The sequence below is a fragment of the Rhea americana genome, unplaced genomic scaffold (assembly GCF_003343005.1).
Source record: "Rhea americana isolate MKP2758 unplaced genomic scaffold, rheAme1 scaffold_21, whole genome shotgun sequence".
Lineage (NCBI taxonomy): Eukaryota > Metazoa > Chordata > Aves > Rheiformes > Rheidae > Rhea > Rhea americana.
In genome coordinates, this window is record NW_028186258.1 from 5,253,945 (window position 1) to 5,276,647 (window position 22,703).

Here is a 22,703-nt window from a genome sequence, read left to right on the forward strand (position 1 = left end):
GCCGCGCTGCCTTCGCGGCCGTTTCGCGCTCTCCGGCCCCAGGCGGGTYGGCGGCCGCGGAGCGGGGGGAACGGGGACACCGGGGGATGCGCGCAGCCGCGGGAGCCGATACACCGCTCCGCGCGGCCTCGGGGTTTTTCAGCCAGAAAGCGTCGAAACCGCAGAGATGGAACCTGATGTTCCAGCAGCGCGTTCAGCTGCGACGGGGTGGGGGAAGCGGTTGCTCGATAGCAAAGTTTCCGGCTGGCTGCCTGGCACGGCAGCAGAGYGGTGGAAGTTTCCATACGCGGGTTTGTGCCAGTGCCAGTGGGCAGAACGTAAAGGAGAAAAAGCGCGCTGTTTGCGATGAAAAATCCGTGTGTGTTAAKGCCCAGCAGCCGTGGCTGTCTCCTGCGCACGCAGCCCCAGAGGGCTGGTGGAGTTAAAAAGACGACTTGTTAGCAGGCCGCTAGGTCGGCTGCTCTACATTCGCCGCGCAGGCCTGCCCTCAGTTCAGTTCTAGCGCTAGGTCTCTCGCAGAACCGAGACAGCGTTGTTCAGCATCGTTCTGAAGGCAAGTACTCGCTGGGCGGGACCTTTCCTTGAGAAAGCATTTCCACTACCCCAGTTCCATTCAGAAACACCAGAAAGCAGCACACGAGTACATGGCCAAAAGATTCAAGCTATCTTTTCTCCTTTTTCGTTTTCCCCAGAGGTGTGTTCCTAGGAGAAGGGGGGTAAACGACAGTGAATACTAGTCCGGTCAAACTGTTTGAGCTGAAAGTTGCTTCAGCTTCCAGAAGTAGCCGACTAGTTTTTAGCAGGTGCCAAGTTTGACCTAATTCCACAAATGCCCATAACCTTGAAAAAAACTCTACTAGAATACATCATTAATGAAGCGCTCACCTTCACAAGCTTTCCTGCTTTTCAATGCACTTTTTTGACTAGTGGCTTGCACATGCTTATATGGGTTTCACTTTGACAAGTGTGCTTGGTGCTGTCTCCCATATAAAAGGGGCTGAGGCTGTTTAAAAGCTCTCTGCATCACTTAATTTTATTTTGAAAGACCTGAGTCCACCTGCTTTAATTTAGCAAGAATTTTAAAATACATTTTTTTATTACATATATTTTTACATTTATTGTATTTTATACAATTATCAAAATTTTAAATAGAAAGTTTTTTGTGTCTTTTAAGTAATTGATCTAGAAACTTAGCAAATATCTCAAATTTCAAAGATGAGCAATGATAATTTGCTCAACTTCACATTGACAGTACCAGGGACAGACAAGGAAAGAAAAATTTTATAAAGGCAATTAAAATACTTTCTACATTGCCAACTAATTTTGGACTTAACATTTAAGTATTTTAGGATTCCAGCTAAAGCTCTTACTGCAGCAGTGAATGATCATTAAAAGTGATAAAACTCATGATAAAAAGTGGTAATACATATTAAAAAAACCACAAACCACCACCATCTCTGAACAGGCTGTGAAGATCACCACAAGCCATGCCACTTGGGAAAGCRAACACCCAGAACAAAGCACAAGCTAGAAAAAGCCTGAGGCTGTGAGGTATAGAACAACACCTTCCAGAACTGCAGCTCTAGAAATGCTGAAWTACTAAGTAATTACTGACTTGGGTTCAAAGAAACTGGACACAACTGCACCCCAATTCTTGCACAGACATTCAAGGTTAGATCTATTTAACCAAAGAAACAAGTGGGAGGAGAGAACTGAAGGTCAGTGTTAGCTGGAATTTTAAGCTACTATACTTGAAAGTATTAAGTGCTTTAACTAACCCCAGGATCAAGTGCTTCTTCGCTTCCAGCTATGCATCTAGTCAGGGAGACTTTGAGACTACAGAGTATTTGCATGTATTGCTAATCTCAGGGGAGCTGCGTGTGTCTGTGTAAATCTGCAAAGCACATTGGAAAGAAAAGCAGCTTTTTTTTTCCTGAAGCAGAATGCCAAACTGAACAGCCCCCTTCCCCCCTCCATAAAGGAATCATTGCTCAATACCAGCTGAAGTGTAATGTGAAGTTTTAATACTAAGGCCTTCCTGCATCGCTGAAGCTCATAGTAAGCCTGCATGCTAACTCACAAGGCCTGAGAGCTGTAGGTACATTACACTCAAGCCTAGCCTGCACATTTGCTCATGTGAAGGCAACACCTAAGAGTGCTGCAAAGAAAAAGAAAGTGGGGAGGAGAGGAAGAGCTTCTTATAGTTGTCCCAAAAGCTCATTAGCAACACCATTCAGTATTTTTGRTTAGCAAGATTTTAAGCTATACTATTACTCCAAAGAATCTTTTCCAAGACCTGGCCCTACTCTAGTTAGAGAGAGAAGAGTATCCTTTCTAAGAGTTGTTTAGAAGCCAGTTTTAATTTTCTTACCCCTTAAAGTAGAGCCTGCCATGCAAAGCAATCTAGCCCAATCAAGGCAAGGCTGGGTTTTATCTTAACTGCTTAACCAGACACAGTTGAGAAACCCTTCTTGATTTTTTTTTTATATTAAATTGACATTCCATTAGTGTGAAGTGTGCACATGTTGAGAAAATTGCAATTTGAAAGAAAAGTCGTTCTTCAAATATCTTTATTGGAAGGCCATGCACTGCCTTCATTACTGTATTTCAAATCACTGTACATTTACTTTGAAAACACTGTCTGCATTTTCTAGTACAAAAAACTAAAAATTGTTTCAGGAATGTAGAGAAATATTCAACTTAAATAGCGAAAAAAGTGCACCATAATTACTGCTGCACTGCAGTCATTTCTGCATTTCCCATTTCTTAAATAACTATCCTGTCTTGATAACACACAATATAAAGAGCAATTATGAAAAACCGAGACATTTAAATACACTAAGTTATTGAGAATAATTTGCTGGCATTGGGTAACCTATCATAGGAGCAGCACCAGTGGCAGGATACGCATACTGCTGTTGGTTCATGCCATTGTGCATATTTGCAATGTTACTTCCATACTGCTGATCATAACCGTTCTGGTAAGCTCCTGCAGGGTTACCAGCCCTGAAGCTAGCTTGCATGCCTGCAGCTGCAAAACCATTTCCAAAAGGAGTTCCGTTACTGTAGCTTTGGGCACTGAAGGTCCCATTTTGAGCTTTTGCTCCAAAGTCTCTCTTTCCTAGTGCACCATAGTTTCTCTCAAAGTTCTCCCTCTCTCTAAAACTACTAAATCCACCCCTTTTGCCCGCAGAGTATCTGTCACGTCGATCACCTCGGGAACGACCTATTAAAGGAGAAAAAAAAAAGTTATAAAGGTTGCATCTTAGGTTAGTCAAGTGAATGAATTTAATCTTACAGCCCTCTGACTACCAATGAATCCAAAAGGAGAGAAGACTGTTGTTGTTGTTTTGGTCCCAGCAAGACAATCCTACTATGAAATGCAGACCCGTTAGGGTCAAATGAATTTGTAATGTGTAATTTGACTTTCCAGTGTGTTTTGAGAAGAGAGGAAGCTATACATTGTAGTAACAGCAGTACTTACCTGAACCTCTGTCTTCAATCAACTGAAGCAATTTGGGGTTGATGGCTTGATTAGCCTCCCGAAGCACAGAGATGAGGTCATTTACTTGCTTAATATTGTTAGGAGTAAAGAATGTGTATGCTGTGCCTGTTTTGGTACTGCGGGCAGTTCGTCCAATTCGGTGGATATAGTCCTCTGAGGAGTTAGGGTAGTCATAATTGATGACAAATTTCACATCTTCCACATCTGTAAAGTGTTGCAGTGTGGCAAAAGGCAATGTACAAAGTTTTGCACACCACAACAGCCAAATCAGAGATAAACGTTAGACAATAGTACTTTAAAGGAAGTAATGGCTGCAAAGAACGTTGTTAGAATTATCCATTTCTGCATGAATATTGTGGAAGAGAAAGTTATGCACACTCCATCTGTTCCCATCTTACCCACCCTGTGATCCAAAACCTTACCATAAAGGAGTATGCATTTGCTTGTCAATCCCAACTCAAGAGTCCCCTTTACAAATCATCAAGTGACATCTGAATGCTTCTTGCAGTAGGGCCACTAAAGCTCACAGCAGCCTCTTCATGTGCTCATTTGAGGACCTTAGAGTAAAAACATACAAGGTCCTTCACATACACACTCATCAGAAGCTCAAAAAAAGAGAGGGCCACACTGTTCGTCTTGCCAAGACCTTTGAACTGCAGCTGCAAGAAAAACATACCTGTCCCCCAAAAGTCACCAAGTTGTTTTTATGCACTGTGTCTCGTCTAGGCAAGCGCTTCCAAGAAGCCAGGGTTCACTTGAGAATGTGTCTCTCTCTGGCAGGTCTCGACATGACGACTATGTAAAGGTGGAGGAACTTCGACTTTCAAAGGCATTTAGAAAAGCCATTGCTTTCCTGCCCCACTTGCTAAAGTGAGAGGTGGACTTTTTCTCAGATTTCATGTGCCAGTACTCACCAATTTGTACAAGGCTTAGTACATTTTAAAGCTGCTCTCTCCATTTCATGGTTGAAAAAAWATTTCATTAAACATTGAAGTTTGTAATTATTTTCTTCGACATTTCAGCAAACTCACTGAAATTCAAAGACCCACAGATCACAGCAAACAATATGCACAAAACTAATGGTACTGCACCATGGCAAATCATGCAAAGCATGGAGAAAAGAGAAATACCAGGGCAAAGTGAACTGTGAATGAGACTGCTTGTTTCATGAGAGAACAGTTTATGGGGTAGTAGTTTAAAGGATGATCTTTGCCTTTTGAAGATTACTGGCACACAATGCTCTCAGCTTTCACCTCTCTATTTGACTGGAAGCAGCCAGCCGATCATTTCCACTAGTCCTCCATCCCCCTCGAGTCCTCCGATTGTCATGCCTAGGCCTTGCCACAAAGACTGCACCTTTATGTGAAGAAAACTTAGAAAAATGCAGAGGTTAAAGAAAGCAATAGACTTTCTTTAATAACTTTGGGCAAYTGGCATTATGAGTTCTACTAACCTAGACCTCTGGATGCAACATCTGTAGCAATCAGGATTGGTGCTTTTCCATGTTTGAATTCTGTAACAGAGGCAGCTCATCAGTTTCTTCATTTATCAGCTGACACGGAAAATACAATTAAAGTAATCACTAAAACACTCACCATTTAGAACCCAGTCCCGCTCCTGCTGACTTTTATCACCATGGATACCCATTGCTGGCCACCTGAAAAATAAATTGACTGATCAAACTTGAAGCATTAGTTGAGTAGTTTCATTGATCAGCAAAATTAAGTTTACAGATTAGTTTTATACAGCTTCTAGAAATAGTTTTAGTATTTTAACTGACACCCGGTATTGCTGTATTAGTTTTAACACCATGGTGTCAAGCTGTTGCTCATGATGGTTCAAGAGCTTGCTTACAATYTGTTGGAGTAACTGACTGAAGTTCAAGCGACTATTTACTTACCCATCTCTCCTCATTTTCCTGGTAAGATCATCGCATCGTCTTTTGGTTTCCACAAAAACAATTGTTTTATTTTCCTTCTCACTCATGATTTCTTCCATCAAGCGAATAAGCCTTTTTTTGAAAAGGTGACAGTTAAAACTTAGATCAACCCACTGTACTGTGCAAGYTTATTTCACCACCAGTCTGTTTTTTATTTAGCAGTATCAGACCAGTGCCAGAACTTCAAGATCAATTCACTTCATAAATTTATCACCTAAAACTGACCACTTAAAATACTGCTATGAACATTTTATCCCCACTGACTACTTACTTGTCATCTTTCTCTACATCGTGACACACATCCACAATCTGAAGAATGTTGTGGTTTGCACTCAATTCTAATGCTCCAATATTGATGTGTACATATTCTTTCAGAAAGTCTTCAGCCAGCTGTCTTACTTCCTTTGGCCATGTGGCACTCCACATCAGAGTCTGCCTGTCAGGCTAGAGAAGGAGACGGGGTTGGCACAAGACTCCTGAGCCAAATGCCCAGTCAAAAGAAGAAAAAAAAGTCCACCCAGACAAGCCCAAATGAGCTAACTATACTGGTCTTGTTTTAAAGAATATAATCACGTATGTTTATATAATACTGAAATGTATGTACACACACATACTCACTCTGATCTGATCTACTATTTTTCTGATCTGTGGTTCAAATCCCATGTCAAGCATTCGGTCAGCTTCATCAAGTACGAGGTAAGTACACCTCCTGAGATTGGTCTTCCCAGCTTCTAAAAAGTCTATAAGTCTCCCAGGTGTTGCAATGCAGATTTCCACACCTAAAACACAAACAGTAAGTCAGCTGAAGCAGTTTCCACATTGCCTCACACAGATGCATCAAGGCTTATCCATACCTCTTTCTAAGTCACGAATTTGTGGTCCCTTTGGAGCACCTCCATAAATACACGTAGACTTCAAACGGCATGCTCTACTATATTCTGCAGCTACCTGCTGCACTTGTTGAGCCAATTCACGAGTTGGTGCCAGCACAAGACACTAGAAATAGGATGTCCAGCTTTTAGTTCAGTAGTTAGTTTGAAGRAACAAAGTCTCTAGTCTTACACATGTTTTAACATAGTGGTATATAATCTTTCCATTCAAATGGTATATGTCAGTAAGACAGATTTATTTGAATAGACAAAACTAGCAGACAAGTAAACTAGTATCTGCACCACCACCAGACACCAGCCCATGCTGTGTGGTTAGATGGTATATTTGGAAGTCACCAGTTTCCAGGGGATGATTTAGCCCTGTTCTGCAGAATTTTAAAGCAAAGTAAGTGAATCTGGGCTAATGAAACAATCTTGGAAGACTACTGAAACATGGAAACATTTTATCATTGCAGTATTTCTCATTGAGTACAGAATGCTTTCCTATATTCACACATAAGCATGAACAATTAGACTAACAAGTCCACATTCTTTTTTAAATTAAGATCTCATTTCATTTACAAATACTCACTATAGGTCCATCTCCTCGCTCTAGGAATGGCTGATGATTTATATGCACGATGGCAGGCAACAAGTACTGTTTGGAGAAGGGGGAAAAAAAAGAAACCTCATTACAGTCTTCTCAGAAGCGTTCATACTGCATTAAGCCAGGCAACATTATCACTATTGAAATTCAGCAATGCTCTAAATTTCAAATCAAAACTTACAGACAGCGTTTTCCCTGATCCAGTCTGTGCTACTCCAACCATATCCAGTCCACTCAAGGCAACAGGCCATCCTTGTGCTTGAATAGCAGTTGGTTCAGTGAAGTTCTGCCTCTGAATCACTTCCATAACATTTGCTTGAAGAAGAAATTAGAACTTGTTAACTTGTTTTCCAGGCTTGCTTAAGATGAAGTCTATCAGTACACTACTCTGCACTTACCAGGAAAGTTAGCTTCATAGAAGTTTATAATTGGTTTTGGACAGTTATGGCCCCTGACTGTAACTTCTTTGCTTGATCTGTACTGTTCAACCTCTTGCTGCAAGACAAAAACCCCATGATTGGAAATAAGCTTTGATAGCAAAGCTATCATTTAAGTTACCTCATCCATGCCCCATGCTCTTCAGCATGTTTGTTATTTTGTTTACTTTTGCACAAGTTGGATAGGGTACATACCACAGTACGTCTAACTACATCAGGATGTTCTTGATAGAAGTTTTTCTCAAATTTGGGCAGCTCATCTAAATTCCATTTCTTTTTTGTAAGCTTCTCCCCAGGGTTTCCAAATTTCTTTCCAGATAGAGGTCCACCTCTACTTCCTCCAAAACGAGGGGCTCCAAACCTAGAGAAGAATACACCATAATACAGAATCCAGGAGTAACTTTTTGCCCTTTTCCATATACAACTTGATCATTATCTTCACAACCAAACCTGTAACTTGACAATTCAGTTTTGTAAGTCTCATGAACATCTTATAAAACTCCAAAAACATACTGAAGTCACAGATGCCACAGTTCATCTAGTTATAACTCATATTCAGAAACTAAGGTAACACATCACCTCACAGTTCCCACAAAACGAAGCTGAGACTAACTGACAAGCTATAACATAGCAAGAACATTAAAACRTCTGTATAACCCCTATGATCAAAATGGTTTCCCACACAAGTGACACTCTTATTATGCATCAGCCTACAGAAAGTGAACAGGGGCAGTTACAAGATCTTGGGACTACTTTCCGGTAAAAGGTTGTTTTTATAACCCAAAGGGCTGGCTCCTCAGCAACAATGTTTTTATGAGGTCATGCATTTTAGATCGGGTCCTTTCACTCGGGAGAGGCTCGTCTCAGAAGCCTTCCCTCACGGCTCTGCAGCACGGCTTTAAGCGAAGTGAATCCGTGCACTGAGGGCCGCTAAACCGGGTCTGAGCGGGGTGCTACCTCCCCCACCCCGACTGCACCCCACTGCCGGCCGGGCAGGCGCTGGGAACGATCCTCCCAACACAACACAGCGCTCCCAGAGGGGACCTGCCCGAGTGGCCGCTGCTTCCTGCCAGCGCTGTTTCCTTTGTCTCTCATTTCTGTCTACGCCACATTTTCCAGCCGCTGCCATTTTAGAGTCTGAGCTGGGCGGGGGGGGGAGGAGGAGGAACAAAGGCAGCAGCAGCAGCCGGCATTTTGATTTCCCCTCAGTCACCGCATGGCGGGGCCGGCCATTAACATCCGCTTACACAACACAAAGCGGGAGCCGGCCGGCTTCTGCCAGCAGCAGCTCGCACCGCCGTCCCCGCCGGGGGGTGGGGGGAAGGGAGAGAAGGGAACCGCCCTACCGAGAGCTCCCCCAAGGCTTCTCCGGCATCGACGAAGCACCCGGCCAACCCACTGACCCACAAACCTCCAGCCCGCCCGCCACTCCTCAGTCCGCCCCCGCGGCCGAGGTGGGGGGGGACAGAGGGGGAGAAAGGGGCTGTGTGGAAGGACAAAAATCGAGCTCTGCAGGCGCCATCCATACTCGGGGTGCTCCCCAGAGAGCGCTCGACTCCCCTTCCCTCGACCGCGCCCCTAATAAGGGCTCAGTGGCTCTGCAAAGGCGGAGGGATTTAGCCACCTCCCCGGATTATGCAGCCACCCACACATGGTGGCGGCCCTCAGCGGCGCCGAGAGCAACTGAAGCCATTTCCTTCTTCTCCCCCCCCCCCCCCCCGCCTCGGCTCTCGTCACGAAGCTCCGGAGCCTTGGAGACGGCAAGAGAAGGGCTCAGGGCCCACCCCCCACGCCTCGACGCCATTTTTAACGGCTTAAAAAGAAGAAAAAAAAGAAAAAAAAAAAGCAGCCAAAGCCCCCACAGGTGGTTTAGGAGTCCGGACGCTGGCGGCGGCTAGCGCCGGCCGGGCCCCCGGACTCACCCTCTATCCCTGTCGCTGGAATACCCGGGCATGCTGATGGAAGCGATGGTGGCGAGTTCCGGTCACTAAAGTGGGTGCTGAAAGATACCGTCGGATCCGACGCCGTTGCTGGGGGGCCACTGAATGTAGAACGCCTCGCTGCCCGGATGCCGGTTATATAAGGGGTGCCGCGGAGGCTGCTGGGAGCCGGCTGATGACGCAGCCGTCGAACCCGCCCCTTGTTTTATGTAAGCGGCCCGAGSTAGCCGGAGTCTCCACCCCCACCCCGGTGAGCGTGGCCGCGGCTCGGCCGACTGACCGGCTTTTGCGCTCGCGGGCGGAAGTCCCCCCTCCCCCTTGGGGGCGTGGCCTCCGCTGTCGTCATTGCCCGGCAGCGGCGGCGGGGAGGCGTCTGCCCCGCCCAGCGCCCACGCAGGGAAGGGCGCGAGTCGCCACGCCTGCGCAGTAGCGGCGTGCTGCAGGCCGCGGCCTAGCGTCGCCCGCTCGACCGGTGAGGGGAGGCCGGAGCGGCTTTAGCCTGATGGGAACAGCGATTTGCTCCCGCCACGTTTTAACTACGGACAAAACAGCAGGTCTGACACCGTAAGGGAACGCTGACTGACTAGCGACCTCCTTCTGCACATACACATGACCGGACAGAGCCGTAGCAAAAGCAGATTTTATCTCGGGGGACAAAAAGCAAAGTCAGCCACAGGCGTACCTTGGCTTTTCAAGAAGCTGAGGGAGCTGGACGCACAGAGCATCTTGAGCTTAACAAGCTGGTCATAAACGATTAGAAGAGCAGACAGATAAAATACGTACTGAGCAGTTTTTAGACTTACCCACTGCCTGCGCACGTTCATAAATATTAGAATTCATGTGGTTGGAAACAGGCACTATTTTTATCTTTTTAGATTCCACAACAGGTCTAGTAAAGCAATTTAAAGGTCACAAGGAGTGCACCAGTGCACTGAAGGACACTGCTGCTTGTTTAGAAAGCACAGGCGTAMTATATGTCAAACACCTGAAGCAACTAGTGTTGCTTACCTTCCCTGCTTGGTTAGCTTGAGGAGTAACTTGAATGTCTTGCTACCTGTGGCTTTAAGCACATACAACATAAGGCTYGAAGCATAAATACAAGCAGCCATATTGCCAGACCTCCTGTTTCAGAGTGCTTTAACACCACCCTCACTTTACAGCCTCCCACCTTCCAGGAATCTGTGGTTTAAGACTTCTGAAACAAAAATAACATAACTGTATTTGACAATTACAGATTTTTTTTGCATTTTTGTTGTATTTATGCTCGATTTATCTTCTGAAGCATTCTGTGGCAGTTTCACAATATACACTACCCCCAAAAAACTTCCTTTTTTCTCCCAGCATATTGAYTGCTAAGAACAAGGGGGCACTAACAAAGTGAATTGTTAGAAATGGTAAATGATAACTTTCTATCTGCTTTATTGCTGTCCATAAAGGGTATACATATTTTCTCAGTTACCCCTTTTCTAAGTCAAAGACRCAGTCTAATTATTTCTCCTTTAAAATGAATTCCACATTTCTAACAATCCTTGCCATTTTAAGCTTATTGACAAGAAATGCACATAGAATGCAAAATCTGCCCCCCCATACAGATTTACATAAGGCATATTATTTCCTATTTTTTTTCCTTTTTTTGATTACTGCTAAGATTGGAGCAAAGTTTTCAAAGAACAGTACTAGATGATTGCATGACCAGCCCTCAAAAGTAACACCTGTTAGGCCTATCCTTTAAAAAAAATGTATACCACAGCTGTTTCTTTCTCATACATGTTACTTACGTAACTCCACAAAATTTCACCTAAAGAAACGTAACTATGGGAACCTCTCATAGTTTTCATGTCATATGCACACACTTAAGACTGCAAGTAACTTCAATTTCCTCTTTGAAAAAAGAAACTTCCTCATTTTTGTTTCAGTCTTAATTTAAACACATTTTTTATTTTCCTCTGTTCTGTTTTTTGAACAAGTGTCTGCAATATAAAACAGAGGCTTGCAAGCTATGTTTGTAACAAACTGTTTCCTGGGGCAACATGGAAATTCCAGAATTCCTATGCAGTGCTGTATACTTAATAAGGAAGAAAGTACACTTTCACGATCAAAAGCCTCCAAAAACTAGCAGCTAGTTATAAAGTAGGCTTCGCTAGACAAAACMTATTTCTAGTAAAGGTTCTGGCACTGTCATCCATTAAAGTTATCAAGTTACCCATTTTCCTAAGCAAACCTACATCACCYGCTAATTTAAACCAACCTCCCCAATTGTACACTAACCCTTTTAATGTAAATACCACCTTCACTTATCAGCAAAGAATCCAGAGGCCGGCTCTGCAAGCTCAAGTGCTAGAATTTTTCCCCTGCTCCACCTCGCCTGCCAAAGACAACCCTCTCCCCTCCTCATTCTCTGAAAATCCGTAAAAGGAAAAAAAAATCACCACACTTCAGAGTAGTTGAGGACAAAACCTCTTCAGCAAACCCTCCCCAACTGTCCGCGGAACGGAGCCCGAGTTGAATTTTTTTGTCATTATTTATTACACTGCCAYGTTAGGCCGCAGGCCGCCTCGCAGTCCGTCGGGCTCCCCCGGCGCGGCGTGGCGCGGCGCGATTCACCCACCGCCCGCTACGACGCTGACAGGCGGCGGCGGCTGCGCCGGCCACGCGGGCAGCTCGCGCGAGACCAGCGCCCCCGCCAAGGGCCGCGCGCTCCACGCATGCGCAGGGGCGCATGCCGCAGACACCCCCCTCACCCGCCCGCCTCATCACTAACGGCCGCGCGCAAAGAAGGTTCCGGCCACGTGACCGCGATGCGGTGTCTCTCTGAGGCACGGGCTCCCTACCCCTCCTCGTCTCCACGGCAACCAGCTGCTGTACAACCCGCAACGGCAACGCCGACGGAGGCAAGCCCGGGGCGGACCATCCCCAGCCGCAGCTAATCGCGACGGCTCTCAGCGGGAGTTCCCCGCCCCTTCCGGCGGGGCATACCCAATCAGCGTGCGAGACGTCGAGAGGAGCTATTTAAATTACCCGGGGCGGGGCAGCGCCCCATGTCCGTTAGTGCGCGTGAGGCGCTGTCACCGGGCGCTCGCACCATGGGCAGCTCTGAGGAGACAGGTAGGGGGAGCGGGTAGGGGGCTCCTAAGGAGATCACCCGTCTCTGCCCCGCAGGCTGCCTCTCTGACCTGCTCTCGTGCTAGGTCGTGGCGTGTCCCCATCGCCTTGCGGGGCCTCCCCGCTGATGGGGTGGGTGCTGGAGGGGTGGCTGGCTAGGGGCTAGGTGGAGAGCAGCTTTTTCACCTCCTCCTTATTTTTTTTATTTATTTTTCTGTTRCTCCACTTTATTCGTACATTTTTTTCCCCTTAGGATTTCCCTTTTTGTTGTTTTGTGGTGTTTTAATGCTTTTTATCACSTCTTTCTCTCTTAATGATACTTTAAAGCTGGAAATAAAGGATAAACGCCAAATTCCTTAGGACTTGCCATCCTGAACTGTAGGAGATGCTACTTTAACACTTTGTGCACCAGAAAACAAAGTGTGAGGGTAAGGTGTCTTTTTGGAACAGAGTGAAGGTGGAAGTGTAATTCCCTTGGTATACAGTAATAACAATGGGACAAGTATCTGTATCTGTAGTAGTAACACTATATATATATTTTTTCTTACACAGATGTCTTATCCCATTTTTAGCAATTTAAAATCCTTGATAATACTTGTTAAAAATCCTCTTTTCTTTGCTACATTATTATGTAGAGAAAATCAAATCTCAAAAAATCATAGACYAGCACACATATAAAAACTATTTTCTTTACAAGTTAATATTTGCAGTGYGTGGCAAAGAAACTGTAGAGGAAACGTACTTTAAACCATTCTCAATTCAGAACTTTTAAAGCAAAAATTTTGGTAAACACAGGCTGCATATGTACATGCTTCTCATCGCACTCATGGTATCATCAGTCCTAGGATTTAGCTTTATTGATAAATATTTACACTAGCAGTGTCACCATTGCCTAAGAACATTCAGGAGATTGGGTTTGTAAGAGATCAACTCATGTTGCTCAAAAAACATGAGTTTGACAATTGTTGTCATGTTATGCTTAAACTTAAAAAACCCTATAACTTAAATTTATGRTGTCTTCAAAGATGCTCTGATCAGCAAAAGAGCAAMTTCTGAACTCTAAATCATCACCCTAGGATTGAATGTCAGTGCAAAGGATGGGTTTGATTGAAAAATTGTTTTGGTATCACCAATCTAATTATAGGTAAATGTTATTTATATCTTCAGTGCCAGTAAAATATTGACATGTAAGACTTYCAAGGTTTGGAATTCCTAGTTATGCAGACAGAGAAAAACCTGGTTTCCTTTATCTGTCAGGAAAGAAAAAGACTATCTAACTGTATCCTCTAGCTCTCAGGTCCAGTTGTATCCTAACTATATACTTGAACAGGATGCTGTCATGTATAATTTCTCACTCTTTACCCATCCTTCCACCTGAAGGAAGACAGGGCACAGAACAGAAAGCATAATAGTGGACTCCAACAGGTTCTCTAGTCTGGATGATAAGTGTGGCATGACTGGATATACCAGATACTGCAGAGTCACAGACAATTGGATTAAGTCCCATGTCTAAACCTTTTTCATTATAACTAACCATGTCTTATTCCTGGGTCCTCACTTCATCATTAATGTTTTTTTTTCTTAATAGACTGGGTTGATATTGCCAATGATCTTTTGAGGAGTTGTCACATAAACCAGCACATAAAGCAGCTCTCAGAATGTGGTGCTGATGTGTTTGTTCGTCTTTATGAATCAATTTTAGGAGAAAAAGTACCAGGTGGGAACATTAATTTCTAACTTTTTTTTTCTCTCTGTATGTTTATTAATGACCAAAATCAAAATGAACTTAGAACTATCTAATGCTTTTAAGTGCGTGCAAATGTTGCATACTTCATCTAACACGTATGGCTGATTACTGTAGTGGCTGAATAATCTGATGATATGACACTGTCTACTGTAGTGGTGTAGTGGCTGACTATTCAGATGGTAAAATGTTCCATCTTTTCCACACTGAACATAGAACTACTAGTTACTGTGTTATAACCTCTTGGCCTATCCTAGACAAACCCACTGTAGTAAAATTTTGGGTTTAGGGATGAAGCTGCTTGTAGTAGGTCCCTGTGAGAAAGTTAGTAAGTATTACAAAGGCAACGAAGGTATAAAATAATCAAAGTTTCTTGTTCTTGTCTCCTGTGAATTTAACTGAGATGCAAACCTTCTACACTGACTTTATTACAAGGTCAAAGGGATCATGTCAAACTATTTTTTTAATCTTCCAAGGGTTGTGCTTTGAAGAATAGCATTTTCTTAAACATATGCAATGGAGAAATTATTACAGTGTGGTCTTGTATCTTTTTCTCTGCTCTCCCAGTTTAACACTAAATGTAGATTCACTGTTTTCCTAAAGGATTATCATATTGTGGTACTAGGGAGGCTGCCTTATTTGGACTATTTTGATGGCCCTTTCTGTTTTGATATGAGTTATATTTTTCTTTTAAATCAGTTGCCTGTCTAACCTGAAGATCTAGGAGGGAAAACATTGATTATGATCTTAAGCTATCTTTTAAAGAGAGATCTAGAAACTTGATGGCATAGATTATTTATTAGAGATGTAGGGGGTTTGCAGTGTTTGCATTCTTCTAAAGATACACTCATGAAGGTTATCATCCTCTAAGCAGACTTAAGTTATACTAACCAAGTAAGTTTCTTTCTAGCTATGAAGAACATCTAGTTTAGCTACACTAGCACTTTTTTTCTAAAGTAAAGTAGGCCTTGAATTTATACATAGATACAACATTTATGAAGGCTTTGAATTTGCTTATTGTAAAGGCATGTTAGTGCTGAATCCTGTTCTAACAAAATGCTTAGTGTTCATATGCTCTTAAGTGATAAGCTGTGATATAAATCCTGTTTATCACAACTCCATTTGATTTCAGTACCACTAATTAAGCAAGAGCTAAACAACCATGTATTTGTGTTTGCTTTAGGGTAAACTGTGTGTATTTGGGGAGTGTGAAGACTTCTTGTTCTAGAAGACTTTAATAGCTTTGAATTAACTGGTGGCTAATTGAGGTGGTAGACCTGTTGAATACATGCCCAAAACTAAAAATAATGCTGTTACAAATTAATAATAATAAAAATACTAATTTGTAAGTGAAAATTAAAAAGTGGGTTAGTTGAAACATCTACGGTTAAATTATCTGTTTAGGTAGCCTATAATATATTTCTTATTTTAAATAGATTTCATAGCTACTCCTAGAAGCCAAGAGGATGATGCACATAATATACAAGCAGTAATAGATTCTCTGGCATTGGACTACTTGCAGGTCAGCTTGTCACACATCACTGGTGAGTACTTGCATTAATGTTGACAGGCACCAAGTGAATGTATGTTTGGTTTAATTTGCACTTTTATAAGAACCATATCTTATCAAGCACACTTTCATACCTGTGTGCAGGATCTTATGCCTGTAATGAATGTCTTCAAAATATTGATCCCTTATCTTGGATCATAGTTATAAATTTAGGCAGTAAATTCCTGAGAACCAAGTGTACTATTTCTAACACTGTTTTTTTTTTTTTTTTTTTTTTTTTTTTTTTTTGGAAACAAGTGTAGTTTCAATAAGCCAATAAGCTTTCAATTATTAGAGCTGAAAATACGCAATTTTAGGAGGCTTTTAAGATAGCTTACCCTTACAGATCTAGGCATCTGTCAGCGACCCAAGCTGTCTTCTGAGCGGAAATCTTCAGAAGAATTTCCAAGCGGTCTTTCCCAGAAAACTCTTGAAGATTTTCAAGCTGTTTTTGTTGTTTGCTTTTATTTTTTTCCTTCTGTGAAGTACTAATTATTAACATGTAATAGTATCTTCTGTTAAGGTGAGAACATTGTGAAAGGAGAAAGGGAATCGATCAGAAACCTCCTTGAAATATTTGATGGTTTGTTAGAGTATCTTACAGAAGAAGTCAGTGAAGCCTCTTTTCAGAATGGAGGTGAGTGGATGGAGGTCCCAGTTCAAGGTATTATGTCATGCTATTATATTATGGGCAGTATCTTTTTACACTTGATAGCTTGTCTGCTATCAGGTTAGCTTGCTGAGGGTTTTATTAGGTTCTCATGACAAAATCTTYTTGTGTTCATGAGTGGAATACAGCACCTATAATAGATAGGAATGGTTCCTTTCCTCTTCATTAGCAGCTATAGGGAGTTATAACCACTTAAAATGTAAGCTTTGTGGAACCTTATTTTGTGATGCACAAGATCATACAAAGTGTTTCCAATATAGCAAAGTTGTTTGGTCTTTTTGCCTTATTTATAACCTAGGCAATGCAGAAGGGGAGAGAATGAAAGGAGGGGGAAGTATTTTTCAGTGGCCAAACTGAGTACTTGCATTCATTTTCTTAAGCAACAATTATGAAAAATTTTGTTCATTTTTCCCCAAAGCTTATGATTGATGGCTAGGATGAGGGAGGGAAATACTTGACTCTTCGACTCCTAATTAGAACAGTGAGCAAACCTTCCTTTCACTTGCTGGGAGCCAAACTGGGGAATGAAGTGATGATTTCAATTTCCCTGTGAAGGTGGTCTTGTGGTCAGATCCACAGCAGGGGCTATTTTGAGGCAAAATTGTAAATAGGGGAAGAAAAGCTACTCAAGCCTTCAGAGACATCTTTGCCATAGACTGATTGCTGGTCTTCCTGTCTTGTAACTAATAAGAATTGTCACTGCTGGCTATTGCACATTATGAGTAAAGAGGGAGAGCACTTGGTGGCTGAGATTAATTGCTACCTGTCCTGTTTCACTGTGAAAGGCAGAACGGAGGCAGTAGCAATTCACAGCATTTTTGCTGCTACTTTGCTTTTTCCATTGGACTTCTCCTGCCAGTCRTGCTACCCAGGATTAGTGGCTTTAATTTTCTTAAGTTCAGGATTTAATTCTTTTGAGGAAGAAGAAAGGACTTTATAATTGAAACAATAAGGTATATAATAATTGTATTGTTTTTCAAAATTGACCACAAGTTAACCCCTTAAAAAATACATATTTTCTATATTACCATTATAATGTTGTGTTAGTCTTAAGATGTTTTTGATAATAGTGGCAATAATACCTGTTAGGTATTAGGTATGAGTAATTTTCCTGAAAACTAATGCATCTTGATTATTAACAGATGATGCAAATTTTCTGTCTAATAACAAAATTCAAAATATACCTCAAGAACAATTGGAAAGTAATGTTGGTGAACTTACGCCGCCCTCAAAACTCTCATCAGTTAAAGGGTAAGAACAATTCTAAATACTTTCATTGACACAGTGATTGACTATCTCTCTGCATTTCTGCAGAGAAGGTAGTATATTTTTAATACTATGCAAGTAGGAAACATACCGATTACATATGTCAAATGGAATGCGAGAACTTCCTCCTCTTGCTGGGCAGCAAGAGGACTAAAATTAGATCCAGAATTTTTTTGCTTATGAAGAATGTTGAAATGGCTTTTAGTTTCCTTTAAATTTACTTAACACACAGAGTAAAGTAAGTTCAAAGCTTTTTCTTTCCACTGGTTTTAAATGACTGCATTTTAGTGAAACTACGTTAGATTTATCTTTATGATGTCTTTATTGGTTTGTTTTGTGGAAGTCAGTCTCTTATTTCCTGAACTGTAATAGCTAGCTAACTGAAGTAGAATTGGGAYTCTTCTGCAGCTCCATCTTGTGGACTAAAGTGTCAAAGACTTTTAAAATAAATACTGCTTTATGTTCTTTTTAGGTCCCAGTCAGAAACCTTTGTTCCACCTTGTAATGTGGGTGAATCAGGATCTACTAATGAACCAATCAGACTTGGGGATCCTGTTCAATCGGTTTTTGAGAAAGAGGAAGGTGAGTTCAGTACCTAGATATACTTTTAAGACTACTCTGTAGTAACATTTCTAGGCTTTGGAGATGCATTGTTTTTAAAGGCATTTTTTTTTTTAAGTGTCAGTGGACTCTGGTAAATACATAAGTAACAAAATCAAACCTTACTTGGTTCTGAAACTTCCTTCAAATTTAAGTCTCTTGAATACTGTTTCTGTATAGGCACATGTACATATGAATTCACTCCAAGTCAGAAGCAAAAAGAACAATGTTGCTTTTGAACAACAGAAATGCAGATGAAAGTAGCAGCACAATTCATCTTATCTAAATAAACAGTTCATAACAARATGCTTTATAGTGTATTTTTAACACCACTTACAGAATGCCAGTTCCTTGAATTTTTACAAGCATAAGTGGGGAATTGCAAAGGAATAGAACAACCTAAACACTCAGAGGCCATTGCACCMTAATATATACAGTTCTCCAAAATCAAAAGAGCCCTTGTAAAATAATACCATGAGCATCCAGTCTTCTGATATCTAACCTAACTCCTTTCCCCAAAGGGAGTGGGGGAGAACCACAGCCATGGACGGAAACTTTTTTTTTTTTAATAGCTACAAAAGGCCAGAATTTCTGAAGGTGTATTTTAGTATCCCAGGGAGTGGAGTTTGCATGATTTGGGGTATTTTTACTTAGCTAGATTTTGGAGAAGCTTCTTTTGTGGTTCAGTTAACCAAGTAGTAAAAGTTAAGTGGTTTTGGAAGCTCCTTGCATCTGAAATAATGTTCTGTAGGTGGTTTTCACGTTATTCTTGGACAATCATAGAAGGACTGTGGGCTGGGAGAATCCTTCTGGCAGGTGACAGTGTTTTTTTYCAGCTGTCCTTGGCCTCTGCCAGTTATGTCTCTGTCCATGCTCAGAAGTCCTATTCTGCACATGATCAGGTATTCCCTGGTATGTGTCTAAAGTACCAGATTTTCTTCAAAAAGGGCAGCAAATCTGTTTGGTTTTTTAACTGTGAAAGCAAATAGCTACACCCATGCAGTAAGCCCCATTGCTTTTGAGAAGAGTATATTCATTCTGCACTCATGAAAAACTTGATGCTGTTAAAAAGATAGTGTAACAAGAGGATGCAACAATGCAATATATATCTCTAAACACAGAAGAAAAGTACCATAGTAAGACACAAAGATTATACAGTCATGTTTTATACAATCCAGCAAAGATGGTATTGTTAGATACTTCCATCTGGTGCGTAAGGAAAATACACAACACTAACTTGCTTAGTCTGTTCTGCTTTCATAGATAAAACTGAGTGTTTCATATTTGTCTCTTAAGGATCAATGGAGTCTGTTCACACTGCTGAATTTAACAAAGAGAGTTTGAGTGCCAGTGCTAAAAAGCTTGGGGAACCTATACGCCAAGCTATTCCTTTGCTACCACCATTTCAGCCTTCTGAAACTAGACCTCATTATCCTGTGGGGGTAAATTATCAAAGTTCAGACAGCCAGTCAGCAACTTTGGTTAACAGCCAAGGATTGGAAACTCCTACAGTAAGTAGAAACTTGTCCTTTGGTTTTAYTTATTAATTCTGCTTTTGTTGTAAGACCTTATTCTAGTGTATTTCTACTTTCAGAGCCCAATCACTGTCATTCTACAGTTTTGAAGGTGTCAGTGAGAATTTGTCTTCCTATTAACAGGTTTGATCTATGTTCAGACTGTATCATACAAACTTGAATTGTGAATTCATTCTTCACTGGATGTCTGGACAGGAAGCTCATTTAAGATGTGTGTGGTTTTCATATATATATGCGTATATAGTCAATATAACAACACTGTTTGCAATACAACAATATTTGCTTATACATATAAAAATCAGCATTTACTTTCATATGTGGACAAACCTATTGAATGACCTTCCTGTCAAATGTCTTCTATGAACTCATATAAAATTTTTGCATTTTCTTTCAGCCTGAGGCATCACTTGTCCAAAAATCTGAAGGCATTTCTGGTAGTGTTCCCCTGYCAAGGAAAATCCCTGGTGAGAGAATTTTTTTCCTATAGGGCAATTCTAAGTGTCAAATGTAGTTTTTAATTTTAATAGCAGTACAAGCAACAAGGCTTTGGAACTATCAGTGTTTGTAAAAATGGTTATTTGGGCACATGCCAAATTCATGTTTCTCTGTTGCAGTTAGATTAAGCTATTTTGTTTAATCTATTTACTGCACTAGAGAACAATAATCTGTGTCTGCAGTTCAAATCCTTTCTTAGTTAATACCATTAAGATGTATCTATGCTGCAGAAATTGATTCTACTTGATAATGGCTATGGCTGAGCTTATTCTGAGCACTGAATTGTTCTAAATATGTCCCCAAAAAGCCATTTTCAGCTTGAGGAAAAAGGAATAAAATGTTCCTGTTGTAGAAAGGGCTTTAGAAGCTAGTTTTCAGTGCTTATTTTCTCTGTTGCCTGGGAGATGCTGGTTACCTTTCTAGTTTCCATAGCATTTACATGACACTCAAAACTTATAAGAAATTACTAAAATGCATATATATCACAACTGTGTAACTATAGTTGCTCTGTCATCCCATTGTCTTTGAATAATTTAGTTTCACAGTTGATCATATCTGTTGTATCGTATCCCCAAATCAGTAGGCACAATGTAGTCTACACCATCCACTAATGCTTTTATGTCATTTGGTTCTGCAGTGGGAGACAAGGTGGTCTCAAATGGTGCTGAGGAGAATCTGGCAAAGGTAGTTGTTGCATCTTTTTTTTTTTTTTATCTGTAGATGTTCAGACAATACTTTAGGATTGCCATTTCATTCTCACATTATCTTGTGGAAGGTTTAGGGTTTTTTAAACCTCCTTTTAGCTTTCTCATATATTTCAGTACAATGTGAAATAATACTGTTACTATGACTACATACAGTTTATAAACCACATTAGTTCATTCTTAAGATGTTTGCTCCAAGAGGTATGAATGTCAATCTATAGCGTTCTAATTTATCACAAATAACTAGTTATTAGTTATCTTGATTCTATTTAAAGGTTTTTAAAAAAAAGTATTAGGTACCCTTCTCTAAAGTGTATCAGGATTCTAATTTAGAATTATATTTTTTCTAGAGGTTTTTCAGAGCCCAGTATAATTCAGATTTTGCTCCCTTCTTTAAAGATTGCTGAACTTCCTGCTTATATTCTTTTGTTTTCCATCCTTGCATCTTGCTTTGCTTTTCAAAAATGGAGTATTGCAAAATGCACACACTGATCGGCAGATGCTGTTCCACTCAAAGCAAGTCTGTAAAGAAATTTGCTTGCTCTAGAAAACACTTTGCCTTCTGCAACCACAAGAGGTACTCATAGCCTTCATTTGTTCCAGTATTTTCAACAGCTTTTACCTTTGTCTATTGTTGGACTTGAGGAGACACTAATGGACAAAAGGATACATACCAAAATTTAGAATTTACAGCTTTGTTTGAAATGGAGAGGAAGTTAGCCTCTTATGTTAAAGCACTAGTTTGTCACCTGTACAGTCAAACAATGGAAGAATAGATAGAATTTATGCCTTTACGGGACGTGGATTAGAGGTTTGTTATTAACTAAAATGAGCATGGACTTTCCTTCTTAAAATTAAGGAAATTATTTTCAAAAGCCAGTACTCTAACAAGACACTGAATGCTCAAATGGAGATCTAGTGATCCATCTATACTATATTCTTTTTGCCCTCTGAACCCATGCCATTAATATAGCTTAGATAGTTAATACTGCCTCCTGATAATTTTCTTATTCATATTTTTAAGCTTCTATTCTAAAATGTCACCAGTCTTCCTTCTAGTGCAGTTCTCTCAAGAACACTGAATTGGCGGAACACAGTTCAAGGTTTTTTGGCTCAGCTCAGAACTTGAAGGAACTCGCATATATCTCTGAGCTTTCTATCTACTTGGCTGAGGGACAAAAGTGTTACTGTACCTAATACCAGTTCTTTTAGGCAGCTGCTGAGATATCAAATTAAGTATTGATTAAAAAGAAATCATCTCATTTGATGATGTCTTCCTTTTGTGAGAAATGACACAATTCTTCTGATGTTTAAAAGAATGTATTAGAAACTAATATGATGTTTCATATTTCCTAGTTGTATGCTCATTCTATGATTTGTGCAGACTTCCATATTGTTATTTACCACTCTACTACAATCATATGGTTCAATAGGGTTTTCCTATAAAAGCTGTGGTAGGATCTCTCTGTCCCTATGATCTGTGATATTTCTGAGCTTTATTATGAAAATCTTAATAAAATTTTAACTTACTCTCATATTCATTCTTGCAGGTTCCTTGGGTATATGGAACTTCCACATCCGCTTCCCCCTTACACGAGGAACTCTCACTAGGCACTGAACAAGAAACACAAACACTAGGACCTGAATCAAGACACTTGGCTAGAAAGAAAAGGCAAGTTAGGGTTGTTTTGTTTTGGTACAGAACCAAGCTAGTACTCAGTCCTCCTCCTGCTCCCTCCCT

The 22,703-nt window shown here is 41.1% G+C and overlaps 3 protein-coding genes across 3 annotated transcripts in view; 1 reads left to right on the top strand and 2 right to left on the bottom strand.

Moving 5' to 3' along the window:
• Positions 1-284, bottom strand: part of POLG2 (DNA polymerase gamma 2, accessory subunit) — a 6,174-nt gene extending 5,890 nt beyond the window's left edge. The window contains exon 1 of the mRNA XM_085304789.1: positions 113-284. Coding sequence (XP_085160915.1) covers positions 113-284 — 172 coding nt within the window. The remainder of the gene's footprint in view (positions 1-112) is intronic.
• Positions 285-2,553: 2,269 nt separating this feature from the next.
• DDX5 (DEAD-box helicase 5) lies at positions 2,554-9,422 on the bottom strand. Its single transcript, XM_085304681.1, has 13 exons — positions 9,280-9,422; positions 7,553-7,718; positions 7,319-7,415; positions 7,102-7,235; positions 6,906-6,971; positions 6,299-6,440; positions 6,063-6,223; positions 5,716-5,888; positions 5,406-5,516; positions 5,101-5,162; positions 4,959-5,018; positions 3,485-3,709; positions 2,554-3,226 (listed from the first exon to the last, which is right to left on the bottom strand). The coding sequence occupies exons 1-13, from the start codon at positions 9,309-9,311 to the stop codon at positions 2,844-2,846; spliced, it is 1,812 nt and encodes a 603-aa protein (XP_085160807.1). The 5' UTR covers positions 9,312-9,422; the 3' UTR covers positions 2,554-2,843.
• A 2,918-nt stretch (positions 9,423-12,340) lies between these two features.
• CEP95 (centrosomal protein 95) overlaps positions 12,341-22,703 on the top strand; it is an 18,269-nt gene continuing 7,906 nt past the window's right edge. Inside the window, exons 1-10 of the mRNA XM_085304682.1 lie at positions 12,341-12,402; positions 13,988-14,116; positions 15,580-15,687; positions 16,216-16,329; positions 17,505-17,613; positions 18,101-18,210; positions 19,525-19,739; positions 20,158-20,227; positions 20,896-20,942; positions 22,513-22,634. Of these exons, the coding sequence (XP_085160808.1) occupies positions 12,381-12,402; positions 13,988-14,116; positions 15,580-15,687; positions 16,216-16,329; positions 17,505-17,613; positions 18,101-18,210; positions 19,525-19,739; positions 20,158-20,227; positions 20,896-20,942; positions 22,513-22,634 (1,046 nt within the window). The 5' untranslated portion in view covers positions 12,341-12,380. The remainder of the gene's footprint in view (positions 12,403-13,987; positions 14,117-15,579; positions 15,688-16,215; positions 16,330-17,504; positions 17,614-18,100; positions 18,211-19,524; positions 19,740-20,157; positions 20,228-20,895; positions 20,943-22,512; positions 22,635-22,703) is intronic.

Excerpts from the sequence above, each read along its gene's own strand:
- DDX5 (XM_085304681.1), bottom strand. The coding sequence starts at position 9,311 with ATGCCCGGGTATTCCAGCGACAGGGATAGAGG. Across the intron at positions 6,972-7,101 it reads GATCAGGGAAAACGCTGTCT|TACTTGTTGCCTGCCATCGT; the intron begins GTAAGTTTTGAT and ends TTCTCCAAACAG. Across the intron at positions 5,517-5,715 it reads GATGTAGAGAAAGATGACAA|GCTTATTCGCTTGATGGAAG; the intron begins GTAAGTAGTCAG and ends TTTCAAAAAAAG.